This window comes from Tamandua tetradactyla, chromosome 12 (genome assembly GCF_023851605.1).
Source record: "Tamandua tetradactyla isolate mTamTet1 chromosome 12, mTamTet1.pri, whole genome shotgun sequence".
NCBI lineage: Eukaryota > Metazoa > Chordata > Mammalia > Pilosa > Myrmecophagidae > Tamandua > Tamandua tetradactyla.
The window spans coordinates 95987634-96000221 of record NC_135338.1 but is presented as its reverse complement, the minus strand read 5'-3'; the positions used below and the strand labels follow the sequence as shown (position 1 = coordinate 96000221).

At 43.6% G+C, this 12588-nt stretch overlaps 1 protein-coding gene across 6 annotated transcripts in view; it reads left to right on the top strand.

The window, feature by feature from the left end:
- The window catches only part of NTRK3 (neurotrophic receptor tyrosine kinase 3), a 357528-nt gene that overhangs the window by 250057 nt on the left and 94883 nt on the right, over positions 1 to 12588 (top strand). Inside the window, exon 13 of one of the 6 annotated variants that reach the window (XM_077124145.1) lies at positions 11303 to 11437. The exons of the other annotated variants lie outside the window; for them this stretch is intronic. Coding sequence (XP_076980260.1) covers positions 11303 to 11437 — 135 coding nt within the window. The remainder of the gene's footprint in view (positions 1 to 11302; positions 11438 to 12588) is intronic. 6 annotated transcript variants of the gene reach the window in all.

The window sequence follows — 12588 nt, the reverse complement described above, 5'->3', positions numbered from 1 at the left end:
GACGGGTGAAAGTGAGGGTTGAGTGGTAGAAGCTGACAGTGCTGTATTAGATGCATTCCTTTAGGGACTGGAAGCAGGGAAATAAGCCCCCAAACAGTGACCTTAAAAGAGGGACAGGTGGTGAGGGAGCATAAGTGAACTCTTGTTAAGAGTTAATCTAATGTGTGCCATGTGGCAGGTGCTGACCTGAGTGCTTTAATTCACAGTGGTACCTGTGAGATAGGTAATAATGTGCCCATCTTACAGAAGGAGAAATTGAGTCTAAGAGAGGTTAAGTAACTAAGGTTTTAAGGTTGCACACGACTAAGAGGGGATAGAACAGGTATTTGAAATCCAGATCATTCTGCCATGTTTTGCTGAAGTGGGAATGACAGAAAATGAGACACCACAAAACAGGCATTTGCAATCTTATGCTTCAATAGATATGGGAAGGCATTGGTAAAAAATGAGGATGCTTCAAGAGTTTGTGCCTGGGTAATTTTAAGCATTGTAGTAACTTTAAAGAACTGGCCTTTCAGGAAGAAAAATTGTTTGGGATAGGGTTTGTAGAAATGCTGAGTTTGTGGTGATGATGTGCATAATGGAAATGCCAAGTAGGCAGCTGGCAAGGTAAAAATGAAATTTGGAAGAATATTTGTGGCTGGAGATAAAGGGTTAAACATCACCCCTGAAGGTGGATATTAGTGATGAAGTGTACAAGGAGATAGGTAGAGAGGAGCAGGTGGTTAGAGCAGCCTTTCCCACAGTTTATTTTACTAAAATGCAGATTCAGTTTCCTTAGGTTTGGGATGGAGCCTGCATTTCTAGCAAGCTCCCAGATGCTACTGCTGTTGGTCTAAGAACCCCACCTTGAGTAGCTTGGAGAGAGAGGACTGATCCTTGAGACACCATGTAAGGGACAGGTGAAGGAAGAGAAGCCAACAGAAAGAAAGGAGAGGACCAGGGTAGCACAGCATTCTACCTGCCAGATAAGTGTGGGGTGGTCATTCCATCAAGGCAAAGAGGAATGGAGAAAATCTTGTCGTTGGGTAATTACTGGTCACCTTAGAACTTAGATTATAGAAGTTTAAGTATGAATGAGTTGTGAGACAGTGGAGGACAGGGTTGGAATCAAATCATGCAAAATATTTGAATCCAAAGGAACTCAAGATTTGGTTGATAGTAAATGGTATGATGAAATAAAGGGCATTACTCAGTCACCAAGTGAGAGAGTGGGTGTGTGGTCATACAATGGTTTTGGTATAAGTGCACATCACAAAAGATAGATCTCTATGAAAAGAAGTATGTAATGGGAGAGATGAAATATGCTGGAGAGACAGGAAGTAATTGAAGAAGGATGCTAGATATAGGATTGAAGCACCAGTTACAAGGTTGGCTTTGAAAACCAGGAAATATGTGTTCTTTTGAGAAAAATTATTTTGTATTACCAGTTTATAACATTTTAACAGTTGAAGCACAGAAAGCTTTACTGTTACATAAAAGTGAGAAGCAGAGATAGACAACGTGCTGCCTTGGGGATCTATTGCAGCAAACAAACTGTCTTACTGGGCCAGGGCTGCTATGACTGATACCACAGACTTAAACATGTCTGAATTTATTGCTTAAACAACAGGAATTTCTTGTCTCACAACTTTGGAGGCCAGAAGTCCAAAATCAAGATGTCGGCAGAAACGTGTTTCCATCGCTCAATCTTTGCTTCCATCGCTTGGCCATCTCTCTCCAGCTGTCCCATCGCCTGTGTCCAAATTTCCTCTGCTTATAAAGACCCCTGTCATATTGGATTAGGACCCACCCTAATTCAGTTTGTCCTTCCTTTAACTGATAATATCTTTCAAGATGCTGTGTACAAATGGGTTCAATGTACAAGATTAGGGATTAAGATCTGAGCTTGTCTTTGTGGGGGGCTTGAGTCAATCCATAACACAAATGAAAACTTAGAGGCTAAAAACAACCATTTATCATTATCTGTCATGGATCAGTGGGTTCATTAGCCTCAGCTGGCTGATTCTCCCTTGGTCTCTCTAATGCAGTTGTGTTTAGGGAAGATTGGGGCTGGAAGCATCTCAAGTCTTGACGGGGCTGGGGGTCCAAGACAGCTTCTTCCCTTCCTTTCCAGTGCTTCAGTGCTCCTCCTGGGGCCTCTTCTTCTGACCCGGTAGCTTGGAGTTCTTACGTGACAGCTCAGGGCTGTGCTTTGGATCCTCTCTACTTCAGTCTTGAGAACTTTTCAGCAGTTATCCCTCCTCTCTCTGATATTCAATCAGAATATAAAGAATATCTGATTTATATTCTTTATAAAAATAAAGAAAATTTTCCTTAGTTCCCACTCTCCCTCCCATTGCCTTCCTACTCCTCTCCTCCTCTTCGTACAAACCACTCAGAAGGGTTGTTTTGTCGGGGTCTTCACTTCCTCACACCCATTCTCTCCTCCAGCCTTGTGGTGAAATTTGGAAAATACATTTTTACTCTAACATAGAAAGAAAAAGATAACTGGGCTCTGGTCAAGCTGGTCTGGTAAGTTTGTGTTTTAGTGCAACCCGTCTGCTCCAAACATATAGTGAAGACAGAAAAATGTAAGATGATAAAACCAGGCTCAAAAACAAGATAAGTAACTCAGTGGACTAGAAATGGCACAGATATAAAAGGTGGTGAGTAAAGCTATATTCACATTCGTGTCGGGCTCCCAATCTGGAGGTAAAGAGTAAGGATTTGTAGAACTATACTCAACGTCTCAGGAGATCACAGCTAGACTCGCTGCTGGAAGCTGTGGACTGAGAATAGTCTCCCACATTCTTGGAAAAAGCCTGAAAGTGTCTTTGGGAAGAGTATGAAAAAAATAATGTTGCCACCCCCTGCCTGGGAATACGGCTAAAAGGAATCTTTAAACTAAGGAAGTAGGATGATAAAAATGCAGCACTGAGATCAGTGAATGAATTAATCCCTCCAGCTGGCTTGGTGACCATTTGGCTGTGTCCTCAGTATTACCCTATAGGGGCTTCAAGGCATTATTATAAGATTTGGTTTGTGATTGAAATTCCAAGAGGCAATAATAGCAACAGCAAAAACAGAAACAGTAGACAGTGGTGGGTGAGCTCAAAATGAAAATGGGGGAACAGAAGAAAAGGGGAAGAGCCCCTTTCCATTCAACATGAACTACAAACCAAAATTATGAAGCACGTGAAAAACAGTCTCATAATAACAATGTTTTTTGTCATGACTTTTAGGAAGCAATATTCTAGGGATCCTAGCCAGTGCAATAAGACAGAAAAAAAAAATGTAGCTTAAGAACTGGAAAGCAAGAAATAAAGCTGTCCTTACTGTGACTATGATCCTTCCCTACAGAAAACATCAAAGAATATTTATTTAAGAACTATCGGAACTTATTGGAATTCAACAAAATGGCTAATGCAAGATCAATGAACAAAATCAGTGTGTTTTAGGAACTTTAGGAACTAAAGACCACTGGAAAATTTAAATGAAAATAGATCACATTTACAACAGCAAATAAAACAAAAATTATAAAGTAAACAGTATAAATCTATCAAAGGATGTGTAAGATTTATGGAAAAACACAAATCATTATCAAGAGCGTAAAGGAAGAAATGAATAACAGGAGAACATACCTTGTTAATATGAGACAAACCAATAAAATAAAGATGTTGCTTCTCCCCCCAAATCTATAAATTAAATGTGATTCCACTGAAACTCCCAGGAGGCTCTTACTTGATTAGCTTATGCTGAATTTCATATGGAAGAATGAAAGGTCAAGGATAGTCAAGTTATTTTTTATAAAGAAGAAAAAGACAGAGACGTGCCTTAGTAGACAAGCATACACTATAAATTTATGATAAAGATAATATAGCCTAGATATGTAGCAGACAACTAGGTCAAAAAATAATTTGTTTTTTAAAAAGAAGCATCAAGAAAAACCTATGTGTGTATGTATGCAGATTGATAGATAAAGAGATCGACAACTAGACATATAGAAGTGTGGAAATACATATTTTTGATATGTCATTACAAAGCAATTATGAAATGTATAGAATATTCAATATATACTATGGAAAACTTGGTTATCCATATGGGAAAAAAATCAAGTTTTTCTATTACCTCATACCAACATTAAAATAACTTGCAAATTGCTGGTGACATTTATAGGTTGGATTTTTTTTAAATAAGCTTTTTATTTTAGAAAAGTTTTACATTTACAGAAAAGTTGCAACAATACAACAGAAAATTCATAGATACCCTTTGCCAAGTTCCCTTCGTGTTTAACATCTTATATCACCCTGGTACATTTGTTATAATTAAGAAACCAACACTGGTACATTACTATTACTTCAGCTCAGCACTTTATTATTTCACTAGTTTTTCCCCAAATGTCCCTTCTCTGTTCTGGTATCCCATTCAGGGTACCACATTCCATTTAGTCCTCCTGGCTTCCTTACCTCCTCTGTTTTCAGATGACCGTGACAGTTTTGAGGGGCCCTGGTCAGGTTTTGGGTGAAATGTCCCCCGAGTTGGGTTTGTGTGATCGGGTCACGGGTTTGGAGACAGAGGCCACAGGAGTGAAAAGCCCTGGGGCTGGCGGGGAACATGCTCATCATATCACATCAGGAGTCGGCGCTTTTTGCAAAAAGACTCAGCATGGACGCTGTTACCCCTGGGCCGTGGCCACAGCAGTGCTTGTCCAGACCCCCTTGCATGCACTCCTCTTCGGAAGCCAGCCGGGAAGCATAGCCCACACTAACAGGTGGGCAGCTATGCTCCAGCTCCTTGAAGGGGGGGCTCTCTAGGTAAATTATTTGGAATTCTTTTGGAAGGAAGAATTGCTAAAATGTACAACTTCTAAAGGAAAGGAGAATATCATTTGACTTTGAGGAGGGGAGAATTTCTTCAGATACAGATAATACATAACCTAAAGGAAAGATGAATGCATCTTGCTACATTAATTTAAAAACAAATCTGTATGATACCACACACAAAGTGAAAAGACAAATTCTAGAATAAGAGAATATGATTGTGATATGAACCCAAGAGAGAATTACTATGCAAAATAAATAATATGCTCCCACAAATTAAAAAAGGAAGCACCAACAACCTATTACAAATAAAAACAAATGGGGAAAGGAGTTGATAGACAATTCACAGAACAGGAAACCCCAGTTCTCAGTAAACATGAAATGATGTGCAACCTCCCTAGGAATCAGGGAAACACACCTTAAACCTACAAGAAGATAACATTTCTCTTGCAGCAGTTTGGAAAGGAAAATATTTGATAATATCAGATAGAGGGGATATGGGGTAAAATCTCATCCATTTAGTGATTTAGAAATATGAGTGGGTACCACCATTTTGGGGAAATATTTAACAATAGAGTTAAATTAAGGATTTATATGCAAGAAATTATAGGACTAGTCTCTAAAGTCGGGTTTCTCAAACTCTTTGTTTATCTGAGCATCTATGTTATTTTGCAAATGTTGATTCAGTGGGGTCTGACATTCTTCCTTCTCCCAAACTGCTAACTGCTGCTGCTGCTGGCAGTCCGTATACCCTCTTTGAGCAGAAAGGCTCTAGTGCAGGGACCAGAAAACAATGGCAGGCCAAGGGTCAAATCTGGCCCCTGCCTTTCTCTAAATACAGTTTTACTGCAACACAGCCACGCTCACTTGTTGACATCTCACCTGTGGGCGCTTTCAGACTATAATGGGTGAACTGAGTCGTTGTGTCAGAGACTGTAGGTCTTCTAAGCCTAAAATAGTTACTGTCTGGCCTTTTACAGGAAAAGTTTGCCATTCCCTGCCTTAGAGGAACTCCACCACATGCACAGAAGGAGACTTGTTTAATAATATGTTGTGACATTTTTTTAATAATAAAAAAAGAAAAATAGCTGGTGTCAGCAATATAGGCAAATAATTTGTAGTCTGTTCACACAGTAGGCTACATGAATGAGGGCTGAATAAATGCACTTTGGATAAATCTAGAGAACAGCACTTTTTATTTAAAGCTTGAAAGTATGCAAAACAGTACTGCTGTTTGTTCACAGATACATACATAGGTGGATGCATCATTTTTTAAAATGCCTGGAAATGATGATCAGCTAGTTCCAGGCAGTGGTACGAGGGAGAGGGAAAGGATTGCAGACGAGCTCACGTGGGCTCTCGACCACAGCTGTAATGCGTCCTTTCTTTTTGAAAAGAAGCTATCGAAAATATTATAAATTGTCAGTGCTGGGTGACGGGCATGGAAGTTTTGCTATTTTCCATACTTTTCCGATATCTCAAAAATTTTAAAAGTCAAACTCTCAAGAAAGGAGAAACTGTACTGTAAATAAGACACATTTTGAAGAGCAAGAAGAGAAATGAAGCTAGAGAAGGCTTATTAAACCAAATATTCTCTCTCTCCCGTATTAAGCAAGAGAAGGAAATGTTCAAGTGATTCAAATCGCCCGTTATTATTTTGTGAACGGTGGTGAGGTTTTGCCACATTACTTGTTTTACTTCAAGGCTTATGGAGTGTTTGAACTTTAGAGGTCGCTTCATCCATGCCCCAGAGTGGAAGGACTAGCGCTTTCTCTGGATGTCACATTTCTCTTCCTTAAGCCAAGATCAGCTTAGGTTGGGACAGTCTTGGTGATGCCCAAGGCAAGCCCCCATCATCAGTTCCCCTTTCCTGGGGGTGTCATGAACCCTGGGCAGGGAAGAGCTGTGAGAACTTTCAAGATTCTTTCAGGGACGAGCCTTTTCTTTTGTACCAGAATCTGTGCTCTGTGCCTTTTCCCTCTCACCCGGGCATGGACTCTCTCTCCTACTGTGACTCCGTGGGCACAATTCCATGAGCTAAATCATATTCGCAGTGCATCTGCCTCACCCCACCCCCCAAAGCATCTGCAGGGAGCTGGAACCGGACCTGGCAAGGCTGGTGAGGGGGACCGGGGCAATCGTCACCCTTCATTTTCCCAGCAGGTGCTGGTGCCTTTGCAGCCAGAGGCACCGTGACCTGGAGCTGGAGGTCTCAGCTGACACTCTCTGTCATGGAGTCAGCAACAGGGACGTTTTGCTTCCAAGTACATTTACATTTCAATATCATATAGAACCCTTTGTAATGTGTTTGTTTTCACAGGGAATACTTTGGGTCAACTCATGCCCCATGAAATGTATAATGGTGATATTAAAAAGTCCTGCTAGCTGGCATTCGACAGCCTTTTCTTGAGAGCTTCATATGTGGTAGGCAACATGGAACGTGCCATCAGCTGCAGAGCTGAGGACCACCCTCTTTTCCAGTAGTGGCATGGTCAACAACCTCCAGCATGTTTTCTTGTTGTTCTCAACCCATGCAGTTCAGTTCCCAGTTCTCTTTCCTTTTGGTGGTAGGGTTGTCTCTCTGCTCTTAGTTTCCAGCCACTTCTTCAGAGTGGACCATGACTTTAGGGAGCGCATCCTTGCTCATTAGAGGGGCAGTGAGTGAGGTTTGCTGGAATGGCCTTCCCTGGTCTTTTCTGCACAGCCTGTGAGCCTAGTGTTGTTTTTTTTATTAACCATAAAGTTTTAAACTCAAACATCAAGACAAATCAGACAAGCATTTTAAATAAATGCAGAGGCCAGGTGGAATGTAATTGGGCAGGGGGAGGAATGTGGTAAACCGGAGAACTTATCCCTTGTCTGAAGCAAGTGGCCACTGCTCTGCCCTGGCTGAGAATTATTGTGCAGAAACATTGCCCAGTGTGGCCAGAATTCTTAGGTTTTCAAGGGATACTAGAAGGGGGAGGAGGGATATTTTCAATGTGAAATTTCTCCCTTTTTGAAATGGTGGCAACTAAGTAAAAAATTCAACAGAAATATCATCTGTGCTGAAAAAAGTACATTTATGGGATCCATATGACCTGTGAATTAGCCTCACAGCCTCATAGTTGCAGAGGAAAAGATATGAGGGTTTTTATAAGCAAGCTGATTTGTGGCCAGCAAGCCAAGGCATTGGGTCTCACCCACCGGAACCAGCGCCACCAGCCTACTGTTGCATCTGAGGGCAGAAGCAGAAAGAACTTAGATTGAAAAGAGCAGTAGCCACGTTGAAAAGAGCAGTAGCCATATCAAGAGGCCAAGATACAGAACAAAGGAGCCTTAAGCACATGCCAGGGGCCATCAGAGATCCTTGGTGACCCATGACTTGGAGGGACAACCACAGAAGTGGGAAATGAAGCAAGAGATGCTTGCCGATGAGAGAGTTTTTCTCACTACAGTGGCTTCTTTTCTGCCTGCCCTTGCTTGCCACATCTCAGCCACCATTATCGCAGTGCCTGGGTAGATGATGGGAAGACAGTTCCTCTGGGTGGCATGCCTGGACTCCCTGGGACATTCCAGAAGCCGCCCAGCTCTGCCATGGGTGTGACTATAAGCTGGATAACCACCCATCTCTCTAAAGCCATGCATGGCTCTAGTTCATGAGGTTTATTCTTTATCCTTCCATAGCTGAACTCCCAGAGGTAACATAAACATGAAGGTGTGAATGTCTGGACAGAGTTTGGGATACTTTGCTTGAAAGTTCCCAAGAAATGTAGTCTTTTATGAAAGTGGAGGGGGTCACAAGGCTATGGAATGCAGAAAACGAGGCAGCCTGTGAAAGGGTTGGACAAGAGTGGCAAAACAGGGGATGGAGAAGCTCAGCTCCAGGCTAGGGAAGCTGTTAGCCATGGAAGAAAATCCTTGCCCCCCATCTGGGTCTGTCTGGAGGGACAGATTCATAGCCCCGCTTCCCTAGAAAGTTCCCCCACTGCAGCCTTGGCCTCCATCTCAGCCTCTTTTTCCTGGATACCGTTTCCAGCAAATGGAAGCCATATTGCAAAGTGGTGAATTATAAGGGCTTTGGGGTCATGAAGAGCTGGGCACAAGTTCAGATTCTGCCACAAAGTGCCTGTGTGAACTTGGGGCTGTTAGCTCATAGTCTGGAGTGCCAGTTTTTCCCATTTGTAAAGTGGAGTTAATAATGCCAACCTCAAAAAGATATTGGAGGCGATAGAGAATGAACCGTAGGCAGGGCCTGGCATGTGGTCCAAACTCTGTCCATGGCAGCCATTATTACCGTCACTGACCTCTGGGGTTCTGTGGATTCCAGGGTGCTCAGTGGTGTGGCTGATGAGGGGTTGTTGTAGGTGGGCACGGCATGGGGCTCCCTTCGATATGTCTCCCTGCTGCAGTGTGGTTCGTAAACATTTCGCCTCTCCTTGCCCCTTGGGGAGAGGTGGTGAGGTTGTGGCAGGGGGGCCTTCTGGCTGGGGAGGGTGCAGAGTAGGCCCCCGGTGCCCCACCCTATCCAGTTGCCCCCTCCTGTTCTCACTCCCTCTGGACAAGGATCACACCTGCTCTGTGCCTTAGGTTGCCTTTTTGTAAGCTGCCTGTGACCTCAGCACCAGGACCACTGTATATTTCAACCCATGCCTAAGTACAACCAGCTTTTCTCACAGCACAAAGTGTTATTGTTGCTAGCAATTTTAAGATGACAAATGAATGCATTCAGGGAGGAAATGTTTGCAAATAAGCCAGTAGAGCTCCATTTGGGATTGGGCCTTTTATCAAGGCCATAACCTTAACCACTTTATGGAGTTAGGTAATGAAATTATCATGTCAGATAACAAAAGGAAGAAGCAGGGACAGAAAGAGAGGCCTTTGAGATGAGGAGTTGCGTAGCCAGAAGATGCCGGGAAGTTTGTTTCTCTGGAAGGTGCTGGAAAGCTGATGGCTCTGGAAGCCCGAGGCCGGTGTTCAGGAGTGGGCAACTGGATAGGTTTGGGGCATGGGGGTCTCCCTAGCAAGGGAGAGATGATGAGGGTCTGGGAGATTGTCAGAACAGCAGAGAGGTTTGAAAGTTCAGGTCTACTGTTGCATTGCAGGGCCCTAGGAAGCTGGTCCTTCTCTTTCTGCAGTGACTATTCAGAGATTTGCCCTGGAGGGTTTAACCTGGTCTTGGCTCAGTGAAGTCGGCTCCAAAGCCACTCATCCAGTCCTAGGGGTGCTCAGCTTCCTTCTTCCCTAGACTCTTCCTTCACGACTCCCCTCATTTTCCCAGAATGATCCAGAGTCTCTGGCTTGTTTCTCAGGAAATATATAACCTAGACAATCCCAGAAGACCAGACTCTATTCTGAATGACAGAGGGCCCACAAGTAATTTTGTGTTGAATGACTTTGAGGGGAGCTGTTGACAGATTGAAGAAAAGGTTAGATGGAGGACCAATGGGCCACTGGTGGGCCAGGCCTTCTTCAGAGGTTTACTTGTCCCTCTTTGGCCTTCCCTCCACCCATCTTCCCTTTACCCAGTGGTCCAGGTCTCCCCTGTCCACCCTTTCTGTAAACCCCTTTTCCTTCCTGCCCTGGGTTGTTCTGAGGAAGGGGGAGAAGAATGGAGGATGTTGGAGTGGTGCCTCTTCTGCTATCAGGCTTCAGCATTTACAATCTTGGAAAGGCTCCACCTGGGAAAGAGTTCCAGAGAAAACAAACTTCAGATCTCAGCTCATATGGCAAAAGGCTCATGTACATGGAGACAGCTTCAGGGACCTTGGCAGAGACTCAGGTGGTCTTGGCCCCTGCCTTTAATGGATCCGACATGGAGCTTTCCAGCGTCCATGGAAACTGCAAGCCCTCCAAAGGAGATTTCACTCTCAGAGCTATAATGATATTTCTTTCATAGGCGTTGTAGTCCTGGGGTCTCCAGTGAACCAACAGCTTTTGTTGTTCCAACTGTTTATGCTCTCACTAGGCAAGGAAGATTTTAAGGAGCCAGACACAACCCCAATCTCATTTCCTCATTTTCTCCCCTTATCATTTTGTTTCCCTCTTGGAGTTTAGCTGAGTTTCCTCTATGAGAGGTAAAGGGCCAGAAAGAGGGTCTTGGGTCTGGTAGGATCATCTCCTATGCCATCAGAATGATCCCTTCTGACCCTAGAGTGGCACCCAGAGTGACAATGATGGGCACAATTACAGGAGACTCTGGCCCAGGAAGGAGAATGGGAGTGAAGCATGTTAGGGAAAGGGATGGATGGAGTTGATGGTGATGGCAAATCCTTCTTCCAGGAGTCTGGCTTGCACTAGTACTTGAATGCTGCTGTGCAATATCTAGAGGATAATACAGGTGGATTTTATGCATCAGGTAGATGAAGTGTCCATCCTGGTAGAGCAGTGTGAGTGTAGGAACAGGGAGCACCTAGATTTCTATTTCTGGCATTACGCATTTAAGAAAAAGTATGTCCACATGTTTACACTTGGGGCTCAATACTGACCATTAACTTCCCCATGTCTGCCTCTTCTGCCAGGGGTCTTTTCAAACATAGACAATCATGGGATATTAAACTTGAAGGACAATAGAGATCATCTAGTCCCATCAACTCACTATATATATGAGGAACCTGAGGTCCAGAGTGGGGAAGTGTCTTACCCAAGGTCACATGGTGAGTTAACTCGTTTGACATCTTCGTGTACAGTACAGACCCTTCTCCCACCATTTTGTATCCTGAAGCTCTTAAGGTTTCATCAATTCTTCATATATCCCGGAGAATGGGGAATGACTAGGTGCCCAGGGAAAGGTGGTCACTAAAAGCCCTTGGGATAGAGGTGCCTCTTTCAGCAGTAGAAACTTCATAGGTGTGGAGGAAGCAAGAGAGGGACAATGGCCTAGAGAGAAGCTGCTGTTACAGCTTTTCAGCCGGCTGCCCATAATGATGGCCTTCCTTCCTTCCCTTCAGACCCAAGAGAACCCAGGATAGCACAGGAAAGCTACCTCAGCAACTTCTCATGCAGAAATAGAGCCTTTCCCCAAACATGATATTGTAGACAAGGAAGATTCCCTCCATCTTCACAAATCTCTGCAGAGGGAGAGGCCCCAACACCCAAGATGACTCAACTCTATTTTTATCATAATGTGTTCTGGGCACAAGAGGGGACATTCTCAATGTGACTGGATTTGGTTTCCATCTCTCTCCAGCATATCCCCAATATCCTGCTGCCCATTATGTCCTCCACGCAGAGCTGTGATTGCAAGATAGATTGACTCCCTTAGCATGCCTGCCCATATACACACACACAAACACACACTCCTCACAGACATTATTTTAATCCAGGGTTGATTGAGCATCTTCCTTGGAAGATTCTATCCATGACTCTCAAAATCCTAATTCAGTCCAGGGTCTGAAAACAGCTGAGATGTCATGGAAGTTCCCCTTGCTTGAATCTTCCCATTGTCCAGTTACTCCTCTAGAGTATTTCTATCATATCTAAGACTTGGAATCATGGGAAGGCTGAGGCTTATTTCCTAAACTTTCCTCTCACCTGGTAAAATGAGGTGAAAAGAAAAGGCCAACGAGAAAGAGCACTCAGGAATGGAAGTATAGCATTCCCAACCCCAGGTTAAAAATAGTCTATGTAATTCCAACTCCTAGCATTAGGAATGACCTTATGGGATCCCTAGAAAGTGTAAGTTCTGAGAAAGCATAGCTTTCTTTTCCTACCCCTTAGCCCTCTAGTGACTCTGGCAAGCACACCCTTTCTCCCACCCAGCCATCAGCGCATTGGCATCATGGGGTCTTCTACCAGATGATGGCTG